Raw genomic sequence first — 20,436 nt, 5'->3', positions numbered from 1 at the left:
TAAATAGGTCCTCTAATTATGTGTGTATTGTAGATGTGAATTGCACTAGGCTACTTAGCTGCTTGTACTGCTTGTATTGAAGCTACATGCATTCAGAATGGCATCCGAGTTTGGTAAGCTGCATGTATGCCAATTTGTACATTTTATATTATAACTTGTAGTTCTTGGTTTTTAAGTTGGACTGATTATCTAAGTCACAGAAAACCTGTTGGTTGATTACATGGACCGAGGATGGAGCCTAGTCAAGAACATATCTTCAATTGTCTGGACTTCATTGGACTTACTGGGAAGCTCTGCAAGGTTGTGACAATGAGTTGTCATTGGAGAAGTTGACCTCAAGTTGTTCATTTGGTCTTACTTGGTTATGCTAGTTTTATCGAAGCTTCTGTATCCTTCTACTCATCCTGATATCTTCATTGTTTATACAGGTACATCATTCCTGCCATAGAATTCTAAGTTTGCATATTTGAGTATCTTTGGGGTTCATCAGTTGCTAGAAAGGAAAAAAGAAGTGAGAATATCGGTGCCGTAGAAAGTAGTTTTCCTGAGAGATTAATTATCATGACTGTCAGGAGCTAAAGAGATCAGAAACAGCACAAGTTAGAGACATGTTCTTAAAGCATTGAAAGAAGGCATGAGGGTACTGAAGGCTGCCAGTTTTGAAGACCTTCCTGGTTGGTTATGATAGTCTTCTTCCTCTGATGCTGGAACTGAGTCCTATCAAGTGCACTTATCCTCACATCCCTACTTTATGACCATGTAAATTTCAGAAACATTACAAGCACTCTTCTGTTCAAAGTTCTACTGGCTGGACTCCCCAAGACAAGATGCCCCTCAGGTACTCTTCATGTTGTGTGGCTATTTCCACACACGTGATTCAAAACAAATAGCAACAAAGCTTTATGTCATGTAGAGTTTTCATTTTCTTCAGATTCAGGTTATAGTCAAGTCTGACTAATGTATCTATTGCAGAAGAAAATCGCACAAACATACATTTACAGGTCACTTTGAGGCTTCATTTGGAATGGCCTTGGAGCTGTAAAGCTGATGGGATGGTACTTTGGTAAGCTTCTATGTCATAATCTGATCGAAATTCTCTGTTCATGGCTGTTTGTCTCAGATATGCCCTTAAAAAGTATTGGTTATTGTGGTGTACCGAGGTTGGACTGTTGGAGCATATGTGGTACCAATCAAAGAAAGGGTAATGAGAAGCTGGTAGGGTGGCCATGACAGATCAAAGAAAGGGTAATTTGCTTGTAGACATGATGCAGCTGCTTCATTTACTATAGTTTCCAGCCACTCGGCACTAGGAGATTAAGTCCTTTTTCAGAGGATTGGACTAGTACTCATGCATCTAATTAATTGGGAGCCACTCAATCTAACTCTCTAAACAACATTTGTATACATGCTGATACAAATTTGCCTGTATACTGATCTATAATTGTGCAGAGAGAATAACCACTGTCTTTTCAGTTTTCACAGAATGATATCAATATTTTTACAGGAAGGAAGCTCAAAACTCCAAGTTTATATATGTACTCCTCAACAAGTTGCACAGCATCAATTTGCATTTCAGATTCTAACACAGAAATTGGTACGCGGAGATATGAGAAACCTTGGTCTAGAAGTTTCAAGACAGTTCCATCTGCAAGAGGTATGTGTCTTGCTATTGCTCAAGTTCTTTTCTCCACGTTTTCATTTTTGTTTAGTTCCTAAATTCATTTTCTGGAACCATTGCAGAGATAAAAACGTCAGGTTCGGGAATACCAAGCATATCTGATGAAAAAAGTTCAGATCTCTCTGGAAAAAAAATTAGCAGCTCCAGCAATGTCTCTGAGCAGTGAACTTTACCTGTTTAATTTCACAACTGTGGACACAAGGATATTGGTGTACGTTCAAGGGTAGCTTGTTCAATGGGGGTTGTGGTGCTCTTTTTCCCTTAGCCCAGGATTTTGTCCCACTGGGTTTTATCTGGGCAAGGTTTTAACGAGGCCACTAATTAGTCCCCATCTATGTTGTAATCCTTTCTTATCTTAATGAAATCCATTTTGAAGGAGGGTATTAATCATCACATTTTTGGTCATGAGTAGAAGTAAAAGCATCATCATTAACTCTTTAAGACTTGCGACAGAGCAGAGGTGTGTACACATGGCTAAGATCGTTTATCCTCGAGAACAACTAAATTGCAACAACAATCAATTGTGTTTCATTTAATTTCACAAACAATCATCATAAAGCCAGTAACCTGAATGAGGTCATATGGTTGTAGCAACACACGGTGTATAAATAGCAATACAGGTCATATGTGTTTCACTAAAGATTCCACTATTATGACCAATATGTTTTTGGTGCTACAAGAGCTCTTCAAGATGGAGTAAGTAGAGATTGAGAGAGAGATTCTTTCTACATATGGGAAGCCTTCCTTTTATAGCTAAAGAAGGTTCCCTCATAGTACATATTTCCAATGTGGGACAAGTTGCACATATCTCTTATCATGATACCTTCTTTTGGAGCTTGGAGGAGGACCTTCCGGATGTGGTACCGATGATCTTTCACCATGGCGAGGTAGCCCGGATGTCGGTCTACCGAAAGTATGTCGGGGGCGGGGCCCTTCGTGGCTGGAAGACAGTTTACGAGGTAGTTGCTTATGCTTGGCGGTATATCTACTATCAACAGAGAGAGATATGAACTTTGTGATTCAACCCTAGTTTCAACAACAAACTATGTTTTAATTTGAACATCATCTTCTAACTATGCTATATTTTATCGAACATAGCGAGTGCGTTCACATGGTCACCTAATGACCAAATAAATCATGGTCAATCATCGTTTGATGTAAATTCAATGATTGAAAACAAAACAACTTAACTTTAGAGTAATACTTCCCACCCTTGAATTTACATCTAAAAGGTAATTGACTATGATTTCCTTAGTCAATAAGTGACCATGTGAACGCTACTGACCAAGTGGAAGCGTTCAGGCATGATTTGGCAGAGTTAAGAGGTCAAAGACTCCAAGATCTTACCGGTTTTTTATACATGTGCTTCCTCAGACACTCATCTCCTTACCGGTTTTGGCTCTTTATTTCTTCTGCTGGTGTTGTTCAAGATACAGGTAAGTTCACTGCTCTAATTTTTAGACCAAGTCTCTGGACCCCTTATAAAAGCCTAGTCGCTAATATACAGAAATTGATGATTCACAGCCATGTGAATGGCTGATAGGATGGCTGGATTCCCAACAAATGATGATCCTCACCCCCTCAGTTTTGTGCTGAGATTGCAGGTTGGAAATTTCTTCTGATAGTTTGTAATTTGTTGATTTTCTTCTGTAAATCAAGTTATAAATAGGTCCTCTAATTATGTGTGTATTGTAGATGTGAATTGCACTAGGCTACTTAGCTGCTTGTACTGCTTGTATTGAAGCTACATGCATTCAGAATGGCATCCGAGTTTGGTAAGCTGCATGTATGACAATTTGTACATTTTATATTATAACTTGTAGTTCTTGGTTTTTAAGTTGGACTGATTATCTAAGTCACAGAAAACCTGTTGGTTGATTACATGGACCGAGGATGGAGCTTAGTCAAGAACATTTTCTTTAATTGTCTGGACTTTATTAGACTTACTGGGAAGCTCTGCAAGGTTGTGATAATGAGTTGTCATTGGAGAAGTTGACCTCAAATTGTTCATTTGGTCTTACTTGGTTATGCTAGTTTGAAGCTTCTGTATCCTTCTGCTCATCCTGATATCTTCATTGTTTATACAGGTACATCATTCCTGCCATAGAATTCTAAATTTGCATATTTTTGTATCTTTGGTGTTCATCAGTTGCTAGAAAGGAAAAAAAAGTGAGAATATCAGTGCCGTAGAAAGTAGTTTTCCTGAGAGATTAATATTTGAGTGTGATATAGGTGATCATGACTGTCAGGAGCTAAAGAGATCAGAAACAGCACAAGTTAGAGACATGTTCTTAAAGCATTGAAAGAAGGCATGAGGGTACTGAAGGCTGCCAGTTTTGAAGACCTTCCTGGTTGGTTATGATAGTCTTCTTCCTCTGATGCTGGAAGTCTGGAACTGAGTCCTATCAAGTGCACCTATCCTCACATCCCTACTTTATGACCATGTAAATTTCAGAAACATTACCAGCACTCTTCTGTTCAAAGTGCTACTGGCTAGACTCCCCAAGACAAGATGCCCCTCAGGTACTCTTCATGTTGTGTGGTTATTTCCACACGTGATTCAAAACAAATAGCAACAAAGCTTTATGTCATGTAGAGTTATCATTTTCTCCAGATTCAGGTTATAGTCAAGTCTGACTAAAATCGCACAGACATACATTTACATGGTTGTAGCAATAAAGGGTGTATGAATAGTACACACTCAAACAAAATGCCTCATTGCAAGCCACTGCTAAGATCAAACTGCACATATGCTTGGAAATTCTAAGATAGACCACGCCATAGAAGCACGGGAGTCCAAAATTGCATGAGACACTAGGAAGTTCAAATAGTTTGACACCTTTCATTGGAGGAAGGGTTTATGGAGAACCCTAGAGGTAGATTGGCATGCACTTTCATTGGAGCTTCGATCCTACTGACGGTTTATGTGTCCAGGGGGTTGTACACTGGTTAACTAGGGATCAAGATTGCATATTGGCTCTTGACGTTGCATGCAGATGAGAGATTCATAGTCATCCCACTTCCTCTTAAAGCCAACGAGTCCATACTTAATCCTGTAATCAAACGATTCAAACCTATCTCTACTAGTTTTAGTCCATGCATTGGTCGTTTAACATGACAACTGCCCATCTCCATCTATGGACGATGTATGTTACATTTTGCAACTCCTTCAGAGGAGAATGTTCAAGTGTTTGGAGCTGCCTGTGCAAATGTTCAAGTGCATGGAGCTGCCTGTGCAATTGTTCAAGTGTTCTAAAAGACAAAATCAGTTCCATCCACTACTATTTTGAAAAGAAATCCCAAACTGTGATTCTGGTATCAGGAAGTGACAGTCATTACTCATTACCAAGTTGATACAAATCACAGGCATTACATACAACTAAGTACTAACACCAACATGTAGAATCAAACATATTTAGGTTTTGGATCCAAGAACCCTGTAGGAATTGAACCCCAAGGGAACTCAAACTCAAGAGAGCACATAGATAATATTGCACACAGATTCATAAAGAGCAAGGAACAACTACATATGCTTAACCTCGCCTTCATGGGCACCCTTATCCTCGCTTGTGTGTCACCGTCAGCCTCACTTGCCAACGGCGAGGGACTGGACACTCCTAACCTCACTAAAGCTGATCAAAATGAGAAAACATACTTCAGTGGGATGGTAAGGAAACAAGGCCATGAAGCAGTAGAGTAAGGGGAACCCCAGGCTTTAACATACACGTTGCCCACAATTTCAGCTCGTCATTAATCGGGCATACGCAAATTTATGCACATTTTAGTCTTTTTGAACAGGTATGCACATTTTAGTCTGGATATGATATGATATGAAACGCCTTTGCTCCTTTGGAAAATAGTAACCTGTAGTTGTTTGATATTCTAAGCATAGGGGGTTAATATGGGTCTGTTTGAATGAACAGAAAAAGACCCATCAATAGAATATTACAAATGTGAATGAAAATGAAAGAGATAGATTACAAAAGTATTGGGATGACTCATCCCTGCACATGTTGATACATGCTACAAGACCACAAAGACAGTGCAGAACAAGAACAGAGTCGAAAAGTTCAGCTACACCTGACTTGCAATGGCCAAAGTGGCATATATCAACCATCACTCCCTTACTCTATGCCCATTGCTAGCATTAACGAAACTTCATCTCATTTGGTTTGCTTCCCCTAAATGCTGAAAGAGAGAAGAATGACCTTGGTGCTGAAACACAAAAATGGTAGACAGTATTGGAATCTTATTGAAAGACTAAAAATGGCAAAAATAGGGAAATTTATCATTGATCGTAATACTTAGTATAATCTAGATCATATCAATAGACAAACCTTTAGTTGTCGGTGCTGCAGCTATGTCACGGCTCTCTTGGTACTTATGAGAAGAACTCTGCGCGTCAAATTTGCTGATATTTGATTGAGCTGTATGCACATATCCCCAATAGTTAAACCATCAGACTAGGAATATGAAAGGAATATGTGTGTGTGCAAGGTGAAAGAGTGCAACGTTACTATCAGCCTTATGAACTATATACTTCAATGAAACCAACAACTGGGGGAGACAGGGACAAATGGGATACAAAAGAAACCAAAAGAAGGATGAAACTTACCAGAGTATAGGTCGCGGGCATCATAACCTTCACCTAAGGATGTCTTTTGTTGCCCGTAGTTCTTTGCATGAAGTGAAGCCTTTCTGAGTACAGTGTCATCGTCCTCTCCTTCTGAGAAGACTGATGGGCTAGACCAACCGGTACTGTTTGCATCTCCCTTACTCTTCCTAGCAAACTTCAGGAGCCTCTTCAGTCCTTTTGGTGCATCTTTTTGGAATATTATAGCCGGAGGGTTCTCTGCATTCCCCCACTCGATGTTATCTGGTTCATTGCTTTCTTCTTGCAGCATCTGGGACAAAGAATGACGGACACGAGGACTTGACAGTCCAGTTGGTGCAACATTGGCTGAAGTGATAAGTTGAGACTTGCTGTGATTATATGGGGACATGGCCTGATGCTCCTCGATTTCCACCCAAGCTCTAGGGGAGATGAGTAATTCTTCTTCAACTTGAATTTTTGTTGTTGACTCTGCAACATCTTTAACGTCATCATTACTATCAGCAGAAACTGGGTCAATCTCCTGTGTCTCATCACATGTCAGATTATCATTTATTGGAGCTTTTGATTCTACAACATCATCAGGGAAACCCACTGACATAACATCCGGTCCTTGATGCTGACTCACAGGGTCTGAAGCACTACCAACCACCTCAGCTTCTTGAGTTTCAACCACATTTTTGCTGTTTCTCGAAGATTCATCTAATTGAGAAGCATTTCTTGTCTTGCTAACAACAGGACCAGCACCAGAACTAGCTCTAGAACCCTTGCGGAGAAAAGGTTTTGATTCCACTGGGACCACACTGCTTTTTTGGTTGACTTGTTGGCCTTTGCTGGAATTATACCAGAAAAATCACCAGAAGTTGTCACTACTGTTGATTTTGTTGGTTTTGTTGTTTTTCCAGTCTTTCTGACTGCTTGCTGCTGCTTCTCAGTCACTCCCTTCAAGCTTCTATCATTACTAATCACAGATTCCTTCACATTTCTCTTTCTCTGTTGGGGCCTCTCAATTTTAGCAGAAGGTGGTGTAGGCTTGGGTTTTTGACGAGTTGGAGTAGTGCTGGCAGAAGAGGTACTAACAGGAGTTTTAGCTGGTGATACCCCTGTGGCTCTTGGTGTTGGTGTTGATGGCCACGACTTGCGTGTAGCAGGCAAGGGTGATGTTCTAGGTGAAACCTTCTTTGGAACAGAAGGTTTTAAAGTTTCTTTCTTGGGATTTGCTGGTTGAGGTAATTTGCCAATTGACTTTTGGGGCTTCTTCACACATTTTTTATCACTATCATTCACATTTGCAGATGCCATTTCTGCTTTCCTTTCATCAAGAATCCGCTGCATGGCTTTGAACTGTGCTTCCTTTTCTGCTCGCTTTCTAGAATTCTCTCCTCGTAGTTTCTCATCTCTCTTCTCCTTGTAGTGGTCATAAAACCCACCTCTATTTTCAGCAGGAATGCTTGGGTTCCTGCTAGCTTGTGACTTTGTAGATTTAACTGGCTTGCTTTCCATCATTTTCTTCAGCATCTGGTTCAGTTCAGCTTCCTTCTCTTGATTCCACTCACTCGATGCTGTTGATCTTCTAATAGCACCCTGAGTTATGCTACTGTCCACATGAATGTCAAGTGGCACTGATTTTTTCTCCAATCTTTCTTGGTTGACATCAACCTTCGGAGTTTCAATAGTGTTCTGACCAGTAGGTAAAGGGTCAGATTCTGATTTCACTTCCTCTGAACATTTTGGAGTCTCACCATTTGATATACCATTGGAGGTCACAGGAGTACAGTCTCCAGACACAATTTCTGATTGGCATTGGGTTGAAGCTTCCCCCGCACTTGAACTCCATCTTCTCAATACAGCTTTATTTGGAACTGCAGAGATATTTGTTAATGAGCTCCTTTTCTGAGCTTCTGTACCTTGATCCTTCTGTTTGCTTTCAAAGAGACTAATTGCATCTTGAACACTCATCCTTTGGACATTAAACTCAGGTTTCTTATTCGAGTGTTCGGATTCACCATCTTCATTAGAAAAAGTTTTTTCCCTAGATGGATAATAGTTTAGGCTCTTGATAGTTAATGCAGCAGCCCTGCGCGACCCAGTTCTCCCTATTTGAACCCTCCGCATCGGAGATGCCGACCTTCTAGGTGTCGCGCTTCTTATAAGACTTCGACTTCTTTCTGCAGATCTTTGGTCCTCATCACTTGATTCAGAAGACTCCCCACTTTCAGTTGAACTCTGTCTCTCAACCTGGGCAGCTTTTGCAGGTGAAACACCATATTTTACTGGTGTAGCACTATGCATCGGTTTTGATATCTGAGGATTTCCATCTGTCTCATCAATACTGCCATTTCTAGAATTGTATGTGGATGACAATTTGTCATCATTTAAGGGGTCAGCAGTCTTGCTTTCTTGATGCTGTTCTAAACACTTGCAGAAAATATTCCTACATTTTCATTCATGACATACCTTCCGTAAGAATATTAGCAAATGTACTTTTACTACACCTATGGAAGCACATGGACAGAATGATTCTTACAAACAAAGTAGGAGATTATGCCGCTTACCTGAAATCTATTGATCCAAAATGTTGAGAAAACTTTGCTAAATCTGTGACCTCTTTAGAGGAGAAGGAAACATGGCAAGTCTTGCTAAAAGCTGCAGCTAGTTCCCCTCTTAATGCTGTGAGCCTCAAGTCCATAGCCCGCAAAAGTTCGTTCCTGACAGTACAAATTCCTATAGCTTCATGCTGATGCAACTAAAATCGAATCTTGAATGAACAACTAATAATGAAATTTTAAATTTGAAAAATCAACATGAAATCTCAAATGAACATTTGAAAGGACATACTTTGAAGAATCTGGTGATGCAATCTCGACTTCAGGCTGTTGACAAGCAATTATGCATATTAGTTTCTAGGAATTAGTATACTTAACAAACCACATATTCAAACATCATTATTTTAAAGTGGAAGAACCTGGCCATATAAAGAAACGTGAAACTTCTTGGCTTCTTCCAATTGAGATATTTCATCTTTGAGAGTAGAAGCAGTATATATAACATCTGGTGAACCAGCAATTTGTAAGAATCTGGAAAGAAAAAGAATAGATGATTTATTAGGAAATAGAATGGCTTGAATGAGAGAAATAAAAGAGGCAAGTACCCAAGTGACATTGAAAGAATATATCAGTACTCAAAGTCTCTCTACAGCTACCAAAAAAGGTAAAACAGTATAATGTTTAAAACCTGCTTAAAGTTGCTTTGGTGAACCATGCTGCACCATCCAGGCTTTCTGGAAGTTGGAGTTTGAAGTTTGCAGTTGATCCCCTAGAGTTTAATTCTCTTACTTCCAGAAAATGTGGCAAAAGGGGTTCTAGGGGTCCAGCTGCTAACTTTTCAAATACGCCATCTCCGGAAACATGCGCTTCATACCTAAACCACCATTTTTGTGTGAAAGCTTATTAATAAGAAAAGTGATACAGAGGGAAAATAACAGATAAATGTACCGATAATTATGTCATATAAACTGGCAAAAGTTTTGAAATTATGATTTGGGATAAAGTTAAAGAGTAGTGGTAATCTATAATTTAACAAAAGTTTAGCATAGAGACAGGGAGAGTGAAATTGCAACTTCCTGAATCCTTTTGTTCTAGAAACAAAAACTTGGCTCCATACAAATCACCCAGAAATTATATTTGATAGATTTCCGGTCCAAGTAAAACTATATCTGCATGTTGTAGAAGAGTACCCCCAGCATGAAACCAGAATGACATCACGGGTTCAATCATAATATCCGTTTTCGAGGTAGAATTACTTAAGAAAGAGAAAAAGGAGACAACATGGGAGGGTTTCTCTCTATATGTGTTCAGATGCTGTTAAACACAGGTAGAGTTGAAAGCTGTGTCCATAGTAGTCCAACACAAGAATATCAGTTTATCACAACCTGATACTTATCACATGTTTATCGAACCATTACTCAAGATTGACCTTTCCTTCTTTAGTTATCAAGTTGTGAAATTTAAGTTTCAGCAACAACCTCATTCAGTTTGAATCAAATTGGAAAAATGATCCATTGAGATTTTGCTAATCTATCAAGTTAGTACAGTGCAGAGAGAATACACGAGTCCAAGAATCCAACACAACTGAAGACCAGAAGGACAAATTTAAGTAAAATGTACTGAAAACCTAACCTGTTGTGGGACGGAAAAATGTGAAATTCAGCATAATCCAATTGTGTATCAGCATCTATTTCCGCCTCCATTTCCTATGAGCTTACAGCAGAAGCAGAGCAACCTAGAACACTCAACGAAAAAAGGAGAATATAAATCAGTGACCTTTCAACTAAGCATAGACACACAGTGCTCTCCAGTCAATCAAGCAATAAACTTTCAATGCCAACTCATCTAAAACAGAATTTATTCCAATCCTCACACCGACACTCACTGCCTGTCACTATCAAACAGTTGAAAACCCTCGAATGCATATCGATCACTCGCAACTAAATTTAGCAGCATTACTTATCCGAATTAAATCTCAACAAAAATAGAAAGAGCTAATTCCAAATCAAGATTCGGTTCAAACTCAAATCTTTTTTTCACTTCACCACAAAACTCAGCATTTTGAATTCAGATCTAACAACACTCAATCGAAATCAACCGCGGCCGAAGTTAAGTGAATGCTAAATTGCTATGAACAAACCACCGCGAATCTAACTAAAACGTTTCAGTCTCATCAAACATTCAAACTCATTCATCCTGATTTCAACGATTCGAAATCAGAACAGAAACCGAAACCGAAAACCGGAAATCAAAGCATGAGACTTTGAGCGATTGAATGCGAGAGTACGGTGAGGCGGTGCTTACCTGACCTGAGAGATCTGAAGAGGAGCTGCAATGGCGGAAATGCAGATGGAGAAGAAGAGCAAGTGTGAAAGGAAAGGAAGGAGGGAAAGCAAAAGGTCGTTGCTTTGTGGTGTCAGTGTGTAGTTGTGGCCACTGGTTCTTCTTCTTCTACGAGAGAGAGAGAGAGAGAGAGAGAGAGAGAGAGTAGAGAGAGAGAGAGAGAGTAGAGTAGAGTAGAGTAGTAGTAGGTAGTAGTACGTGTGTCGTGTGTGTCGTACGTCGTAGTTTCGTACGTACGTTACGTTACGTTACGTACGTACGTAGTACGTAGAGAGAGAGAGAGAGAGAGAGAGAGAGAGAGAGTGAAGTGACTACAAAGACTTGGCCTTTATTCAAGAGACTGTTACTGTTACTGGCAGCTAAAAGCCACCGCCTTCATTGCGCCCCCTCACACTTTTAACACCGCAACGCTCTTATTTGTTAGCTACAAAATAATACGTTAAAGTGATTGGTTTCCAAGTATAATACCGTCTGATGAATGCGTTGTCGTGACACTATTGTTGTAGAAAAATTACTATTTCAAATCCTGACTTGGAGTTAACTAAGTAGGCGTTAAAGTAAGTGATTGGTTTACGAGTATAGTACGACGAATGCATTGTCTTTGTTTGTTCATTTCGGTGAAACGAGACACTATTGTTGTAGAGGAAAAGTTACTATTTCAAATCCTGATTTGTAGTGAAATAAAGTGATCCATAGTGAAGAAGTTGGATCAAAAGAGTGTGTTGTCAGCAATAATAATGAATTCATTATTTCAAACTATGACTTTTTGTTAGAATGGAACTATGACTTCAAAGCCTTGAAATGCATGACAATGCTGTCTGGGACTCTGGAGATGTGATTTATTTTAGTTTAATTCAATAAAATTACAATAAACATTCCCTAAACTGCGGATGAAAAATCTCCCGTTTGATAAGGATGGGTTGGTACCTATCATTGATTTTACTCTATTTTTTCTTTGGTTTTGATTGGCAAAAAGCAATGGCCACTTGTTTAGATATATATCTTATTCCCTAAAATCTTTATTTCCTTTTGGTCTTGATTATTCCCTAAATCACATGTTGGTGTCCTTTTGCTTCGACATATTTAAGGACAAGAAATAGAAGGAGTAGCTAGTTTCCAAAAAGGAAATGTATGTGTTCGTCTTATTGCATTTCAGATTCTGGACAACGGCTACATTTCCCGGATCATCATACAAATCTCACCTCTAGTGTCATCACATTTCCTCAAATGTCAGTCCCAAATAATGTCATCAAAACCCTCAACCTAAAACGGTAGATCGGTTTTTTAACCGAGCATGTCATGTTTCAAAGTAAGGGTTATCAAAATAGTGCGGTTGTTGTAGAAGTTTCAGTGGTGTAAAAGCTGGAGGAAGAATAGAAACTGTGAAGGTGACCAAATCTTAAAGCTGACGCTCCACCCATGCCCTTCTGTTGCGACCCTTTCAATCCATGTAAAGTGCTGTTCTTACCACCAGTGAGAGACGGTACCCCAGAAAAGAAGGCCGGGTACCCTAAAAAGGAAGGAAAAGGAGGGGGGCCTGTGGTCACACACATTCCACTTCCCACATGTCCAGCTCCATAACACTAGCTAAACCAAATCAGTTGAGAAAAGAAAATAAAAAATAACCCAGATTCTTTATCAGTCATATTCAGCTCTATATTGCATCACCATGGAATGTCACTCTTACTTAAAAGTGAAGGCAAGGACATAGACATGGTGTATACTGATTACTTGATTAGGTAAAAAAGGGGATTAAATGGTACAAGAGAAATTAATGGTACAGCTTTACTGGGGTAGCACAATGATTTCAACCATCTAGAAAATTTAACACACTATTGAATCCATGAACTTCGCAGATGAAGTCCCTAGCTAGTAACACAATGTATAAACTAGACCGAGCCTATCGCCTTGTTCTGCTCTTCATTGTAAAAGAGAGCAGTACAATCTTCCAAGGCTTCTGCGACTTTGCTGCTAGTTCTGGATGAATGGACAAGCTCGTTTGCGCTGCAACGGGTAGTACTTCACTCGCCAATTCAACTGCATTGGTCTTCTATGTTGTTGCTTGATCTTACATTAGCAAGGCATTCCCAGTCAAAATATTGCTGATATTTGAGCCTTACTGTTACTGAGAGGCCCTCCTTTACAAGCCTAACTTGGAGGCTGTAATCCAGAAAGTATGTGATGGTTGGACACTAAAATCTTTGGAAAAGGAATGAAAAATATACAGTACACTACTGGGTCTACTCAATAAACATTATAACTTGAAAATGCACCAAACCATAGAACAACATTATTACATGAAAGCAGGCCACTTTCAATGCTTGATTTACAGGTGAAGATTTTAATCTTAATTTGTTAAGTATTTTCATCGTCTATGTAGCTTGATCATTCCATCTTTACAGGTACAAGATAAAATTACCAATGTTTTCAAATAATGGGTCATCAGTATAATAGGCATCAAAGAACAACCTGATATGATTCTTGTTAGTAACACTGTTGAAGAAACAATGGAGGGAGTATAATTCATAAATTCCAAATTAACTAGTACAAAAGCAAATTCATCCCGATATAGGTTACAAATATTTTCTCAACATGAGTCTTAGCTAGAGCATACCATGAACTATATATTGGCAAACTGTATTGGTGATGGTACAAACTGGAGACAGTCTTAACTAGACCATACATGAACTACACCACGTCTTTAAAGCCTGTATAGATCTCGTTGCATTCTTCATTGTAGAGGAGAGCAGTAATATCTTCCAAGGGTTCTGCAACTGTGCTTCTAATTGCTTCTTGGAACTATAATCCTTAAATCGAATCCATTAAATTAAGTCTACCTTCTAGTTAAAGAAGATTAAGTAGACTGTCGTCCTCATTGGTTTTCACCACTTACCACCCAGTTTAGCTTGACACACTTACCGTCTTACGGAAACAAATTCATCTCGATATATTACATGGCCATGAAAAGTTACAAACATGTTCTCAACCCAGGCACAGATACAAGGAATTCTGATTTAGGTAAACAAATAGATCAATGGTACAAGAGCAATTGATGGTACAGTTCCGTGACGTAGCTGATGCAGTGTGGCATCAAATGAATTCAACCATCTACAAGACCAACACAACAATGAATCTAATGGACAGACACGGCTAAACGAGGATGCTGTCGCTGCTAGGTAGACTGAGGACCTCGTGTAGAACAAACTGAAGAAACCCTTAGTTAGACCATACATGAACGAGACCGAGCCTATTGCCGGTATAGATCTCGTTGCGCTCTTCATCATAGAAGAGAGCAGTGATGTCTTCCAAGGCTTCTGCGACTGTACTTCTAATTCTAGAGGCCTGGGAGCGCTTCTTGGAACTGCAACTTTTTCCACAACAGTCACCACTACAACTGCATTCATTTTCCACAGTTTTGCTGGCTTTTATTTTAGCAAGGCATTTCCCTGTCAAAATATTGCTGATATTGATGGATCCTGCTGCAAATAGAGTGCAAACACCATTAGAGATCCAAACAAATCCAACCAATTTTCAGATAAGGGGACAAATATTCAAAAGACCAACTGAAACCATGCAATTGGGTCCTTGGAGGTGGTATCCCCAGACTGGGTGCAACTGCCACCCCCCGTTTCAAAAACAACTTTTCAGCCCCATCTACCTCTAAGGTTAGTATTGCCAGTGAACATTATATAATCCTCCCCTTAGAATAACAAAGATACATCACTTATTCTATAGAAAGACAAGAACTTCTCGAACTATATGCAAAGCAGGTCATCAAAGCCAAAAACTTCAACCTGAAGAAACCAGCTTGCATGTAGTTCATGGAGAAGAATGTCCGTGATGTATAAATATAAAAGGTGATCATCCTGTATAGGGACACGACAAAATTACCATTTCCTTCAGCTAATGGATCATCAGAATCAGCCTTGCAGTAAGAAATGATAAGATCCTGGTCACTAGTAATATATATGTTATTAGTATTGCAGTCGGGATGCCACAAAAGATGATCTTCAAACGAAGTCACAAGTTCCCCTCGAAAATTCCAAACAGCCACAGTACGATTGCGAAACGTTAAAAATAACTGATTCTCGTACAGAAATATAAAAGCCGATGGTGTCATAAATTCATTTTTGCTAACTTCTGTCATCTCAAAATTGCGAACCTACAGAAGTACAAATAATACCGGTCAGACTCAGACAAACAAGTGTAACAAACTAAATGACCACAAAATAGTACTTCTTAAAGAGATGAGAAAAGATACTCACGTCAAGGATCTGGAGGTTCTCATTTTCTTGCTTTACCAGAAGCTTTTCGTTGAATTGTTCAATGAAATCTACCTTCTTATTCCGATGAAGTAAATGGTTGAAGGATTTGAGAACACTACCATCCTCTATAGAAAGAATCTTGAGAGGAACATGGCTACTGGCTTTATTGAAAATTAACAACATGATGCCCGGACTGCACCAGAAGAAGAAACGGTAAGTGTCTGCTATGAAATAACAAAGAAAAAGGGAGAAGGCAAAAACAACCATCACCGTATGGGTCTGTGATTGAGACATGTGAAGAAAGCTTACCTAATTTTAATTTCTTGGACGTGTTTATCTGATATGGAGTACAACATTGTATAGTTTTTGAGATCAAACACCTTGTATATACTGATCAAAATAGAAAACAAATAATTAGTTGAAACAAGAACAAGAGAATTACCATGAGAACTTTGTACAAGAAAGATGATATATTTACCTATCTTGTGCAGAATAAGTGAGAACCTTCCCATTTACATCATCAAATTCTACAAACCCAGGCCACTTTAATGACTCGGATTCAAAAAGAGCAAAGCCAGCATCTGGTTTACCCCTTCGTATGTATCTGAAGCATACAATTTGACAGGATCTTTAGCAAGCAATCAAAGAAACTGATGTATGTTATGTGATTACATTGTTGTTTATGTGTGTGATTGTGTTTGTTGTTGAGGGCAGAAGGGTGGAGGAATTCACGTACTCAATCCTCGTGCTCCTACATTTCAAAGAACTGAAATTGTCTGAAGCATAAACTGAAACGGTGATAAGTGAGTCATTGTTTTTGTTATAAAACAAACTTCTTATAACTTCGTCGGGACTGACATTCAGAAAGCATATCCTCTGATTGGTTTCTGTATCCAACAACAAAAGATCCACATATTCATATTTCCTCCATGAACTTCTAGAAGATTAAAACTTATTCCAGTAGATCCAATAATAGAACATTGAAAATTCTAATAGAACATTGAAAATCCAAATAGAACAGCTACTACCTCGGCTAAACGCTGCACAAACACCAGATTGCGCAAGAGCAAACACAATGTCACGCGCTGCTACAATTTCAATAATCTTAGACCTCTTTCGCAGAAAAGGCAGAACCATGGCACAATGACCTTTCGGATCATGGGTATCATATTCCTCCTGTGCATTCAAACATCAGCAGAGAACTTAGACATTTCAAACTGAACATCAACATACCAATCAAAAACTCGTCACCAATATATCAAACAGAACAAACCATAGGCAGTCTATATCTATCAGACTTCACATCAATCTTCGAGAATAATGGAGCTTAAGTGCATTAAGACATTTAAAAGAAACGCATACAAGTTCCAACCTAGCACCTAAAGCCTTCTTATAAACATGCATTGCTAGTATTGCTATCAATATCACTGAAACTAGCTCTAAACTAAAACCCAACGAGTACAGCCTACCACAAGCTCACACCACTTAGAATTCACCACAGTAATAACGCCCCACATCCAATGAAACATGAACAACTCACAACTAAAATAAGTACATTAACAGCAAAACCCATCATTTCCTTTTCTTTTTGCATTAAACCCAAAACCCAGAGCTCATCATAAACCTCAAAACCACCAAAAGCCCCAAACTTTTCAGCTCCATTGAAATCAAATTGAATTCAAATTCAACACCAAATTTACCTGTAGACGAATATTGCGAAACCTCTCCTGGGCGTCGCTCATAGTGAAAGCCCGGTCCCTCTTGGAGCTGATTTCGCGCCGCTGAAGCTTCTTAACACTATTAACAAACCCATCAACGCCGCCAATACGGGGTCGTTTCCTCGCCGCCACCACTCTCCGGCCACTACACGGCCGCGGACTCGCCGATATCCTCCTCCCGCCTTCCATCTCCAAAAAAATCCAAACTTGTTCAATTCCAGCTCCCTAAAGCATACTCACTCACTCCTCTTCCTCTTCAATTTCGCAATTCCTTAGCATCAGCGAAACCCTAGATTCTCCGAAGTTGGGGAAAGTGGGAAAAGCTTGGGGCTTTGGGTGATTAGAGAGACGAGAGAGGAGCTAACCTCTCTCTCGCCGTCTTGGGTGTGAGCTCGTCGTCACGGTGAGGGTTTTGAGGTCGGAGATTTGGGGCGAGTGAAAATGGCGACTCTGATCTGATTTCAAATCTGGTTGGGAAATGAAGTTGACGGCAAATTTTGACGGCGAGTTTCTTATTTACAATTCTGTGGACCTGGAGCAAATTTGGGCCTTGATTGTTGGTTTACAGGCCTGGACTGACCCGACTTAATGGCTTTTTTTTTCTTTTTTTTTTTTTTCTCTTCAATTATGGGATTTCATTTTTTTCATTTAGTAATCTCGACTCATCATCTTGTTTGGATCATCTCACGAACCTGAATAAGTGGCAGAAATATTGTTTGGTATGTGTAATTTCTTTTTAGATAGGGTTGGTGCGGGTACCCTCTAATGGTGCTTATAGGTGAAAAGTCGTAAAGATGATTTAGTTATTAGTTCGAAAAACATAATCGGAAACAAACAATTTTTATCTAAATTTTTTTCAAAAACTGTTTGAACATAAGATTTAAAGACGATTGTAACTAAAATTTTGATGGTCTAGAGAGTACATACATGTTGATAGTTACATCGGTCATTTCTAAGTACATAGGACTGAAAAAGATGTACACCTTGTTAGTCAGTGGTTTTGAAGAACCAAACGTTTAACATTATTGATCTAGCATCAAATAATTACATCATTTCAACTTGAGTACATAAAATACTCGAGTATCTTTTATATAAATAGCTAGGCAAAGTAGGGACAATTTCATGAGTTTGAACAGTGAAATGACAAGTTCAGTACTCTCTGTCTGCTGGAATAAGATGAAGATGCAGATGAAGATGAAGATGGTGGGGAACTGGGGATCCCTCCTCCTCCTTTGATTCTACTCAATCTTTGGCCACGTGGTTCTATAGTACTATAGTAGTCGGAACAGTTGGAAATGAATTGGAATGAGGCTGGAGTCTGGACCTCTTTGTCTTGCAAAAGTAAATAACTACTGGGTCTTGCTCATTTGTCTGCTGAACAAGATCGAGCACCCATATAATTCACTTTCGTCCTCATTTGTGCCGGTTCTGTGTTTCATAATTCATATCAATAAGGACTGCACGTCCCTTCTAGCTAGTGGATCCATGCAGGCTTCATTGCAACCAATAATGCATGCATAACAAGCTAGGGCTACCTAGCTTGCACTCAAGTTTCCCTTTCGTCTACCACATCTCGATCAATTAGGGATGGATTTGATTCTAAACTGGTCGTTTTCCACTTTTCCTTGTAAGAACTAATACATTGGAGCTAACAAGAGCGGTTGGTTAAAAAGGAGACGCGATTTCGTACATACACTATTGATAATGAGGTCTCTTGTGGATGAAAGTATCGACTCATATATATGAAATCATTAATAGTGCTCGGGGACACATCTAACGTGAAATTATACGTAATGGTTGAATACGTTATAAAAGTCATGATTAAAGAGGCGCGATAGGTTTGAAAACTAAATAAAACATGCCAAATTGTAGAAAACCCTAAATGGCAAACGTCACTGTAGTGGAGCCACGGCAAATTCCGTTGCAGAACAGCCATAGTCGACCCCCCTCCTGAGCCCGAGCTTCTTTCACGTAGCTATCTCCATTATCATCACCTAACTATCAAGAAGCAGCTGTAGGTCGATCAGAATTGGCTTTGCTTAAAAGCACTACGGCAATCTTTCACAGTACGTTTATGCACAACTGCACACCACACAATTGTGAAAGGCCCTGCCCTGCAGCTAGTGCAGCTGTTAGCCTGGAACAAAGGAGCATACTCACATGCATACAAGTACTTGCATCTGTCTCTTCATTCTTCAATCTTCATCATGCATGTGAGGCCCCGATGCCCCTGACAGTTCATCCAATTCAAACACAACAAGATAGAGTATTTTCAAACTTAAGCAAAATGGGCATGGTTAAGTCAAGTCACATTGAAAACCAATCTAAGTGGTCCTGTACGTGGAAGCTTATTGGTTTTGGAAATTGAGGAGCTGAGATGAACTAGATAGATTAGTGTAGTGAGTGAGCCCGATTGCTCTTGTGGCAGCGGCACCATCAAACCCCACCTTCATCATCTCTTTTTGCCTTCATATGCCTCTGTTTCTGATTGTTTGCACACTAACTCTCCGGCGAGATAGACAACTCTGCGTACGATATTCTATGTAGCAGTCAATGTTGAAACTCACTATTTTCTTGTCGCTGGCCAAATGCTTAGCTAGCTTATCCTGGACGGCTGGACCACGTACCTTACCGACCATCTGCGAATATTGTTTGAGATAATTTGTAGATATATTTTTCGTATCTATTATTGTCACATGGTATACTAAAATTTTTATTTTATATATAGTTTCTATGATACCGAACTAAACTTTCCGGGTCTCTTAAACCTCATATTTATTTTTGTTTGATACAATTCGTAGAACGTCTTATTTGTGTCGTCACTTGTACAATATTGTACAATTTTACTCCAAAATATGCCTCTTATATATATATAGGGAACTAATTGAAATTTACACTTCTAATTTTACAATCCATACTCACACTTTCCTTTTTTGATAATTTAAATATTATCTTTAGTGACATGTGTTTTGTCTTTTTTGTGAAAACTTAACCAAAAAAAAAATGTGAGAGTGTGAATTGTAAAATAAGGAGCGTAACTTTCACCTCCTTATATATATAGTTTCTACAACACCTAGATAAACCTTATTATTCGTTGAACAATTTTACTACACGTAGATATACCTCCCATATAATTTCTACAACACCTACGTACTAAACCCTCCGGGTCTCTTAAACTTCATGCATTTGTATTTGTTTGAAACAATTCGTCGAACGTCTTATTTGTGTCGTCGAACATTTAATTTGTGTTGTCATGAGTCATGACTTGTTCATT

General features: G+C 39.1%; 3 protein-coding genes and 1 non-coding gene across 4 annotated transcripts in view; 2 read left to right on the top strand and 2 right to left on the bottom strand.

The window, feature by feature from the left end:
• LOC101294414 (putative disease resistance protein RGA3-like) overlaps window positions 1–3,451 on the top strand; it is a 7,034-nt gene extending 3,583 nt beyond the window's left edge. Inside the window, exons 4-5 of the mRNA XM_004308954.1 lie at window positions 3,222–3,282; window positions 3,374–3,451. The gene's annotated coding sequence lies outside the window, so the exon portion shown is untranslated. The remainder of the gene's footprint in view (window positions 1–3,221; window positions 3,283–3,373) is intronic.
• LOC101312198 lies at window positions 15–953 on the top strand. The gene is made up of 3 exons (XR_185285.1): window positions 15–113; window positions 201–300; window positions 429–953. It is a non-coding gene; the product is annotated as an uncharacterized LOC101312198 (transcript).
• A 2,078-nt stretch (window positions 3,452–5,529) lies between the features above and the next one.
• LOC101294123 lies at window positions 5,530–11,207 on the bottom strand. The gene is made up of 10 exons (XM_004308953.1): window positions 11,141–11,207; window positions 10,469–10,571; window positions 9,525–9,710; window positions 9,256–9,367; window positions 9,129–9,163; window positions 8,846–8,998; window positions 7,056–8,724; window positions 6,294–7,014; window positions 6,016–6,105; window positions 5,530–5,893 (listed from the first exon to the last, which is right to left on the bottom strand). Exons 2-10 carry the CDS (start codon window positions 10,537–10,539, stop codon window positions 5,826–5,828), a joined length of 3,105 nt encoding a protein of 1,034 aa, XP_004309001.1. The 5' UTR covers window positions 10,540–10,571; window positions 11,141–11,207; the 3' UTR covers window positions 5,530–5,825.
• Window positions 11,208–14,105: 2,898 nt separating this feature from the next.
• LOC101311911 lies at window positions 14,106–17,586 on the bottom strand. Its single transcript, XM_004307707.1, has 8 exons — window positions 17,145–17,586; window positions 16,473–16,620; window positions 16,181–16,331; window positions 15,923–16,048; window positions 15,754–15,834; window positions 15,445–15,637; window positions 15,071–15,341; window positions 14,106–14,658 (listed from the first exon to the last, which is right to left on the bottom strand). The coding sequence occupies exons 1-8, from the start codon at window positions 17,349–17,351 to the stop codon at window positions 14,396–14,398; spliced, it is 1,440 nt and encodes a 479-aa protein (XP_004307755.1). The 5' UTR covers window positions 17,352–17,586; the 3' UTR covers window positions 14,106–14,395.
• Window positions 17,587–20,436: the final 2,850 nt, after the last annotated feature.

This window comes from Fragaria vesca, linkage group LG7, assembly GCF_000184155.1.
Source record: "Fragaria vesca subsp. vesca linkage group LG7, FraVesHawaii_1.0, whole genome shotgun sequence".
Lineage (NCBI taxonomy): Eukaryota > Viridiplantae > Streptophyta > Magnoliopsida > Rosales > Rosaceae > Fragaria > Fragaria vesca.
The sequence above is the reverse complement of the archived record's forward strand: the minus strand, read 5'-3'. Positions and strand labels throughout refer to the sequence as shown.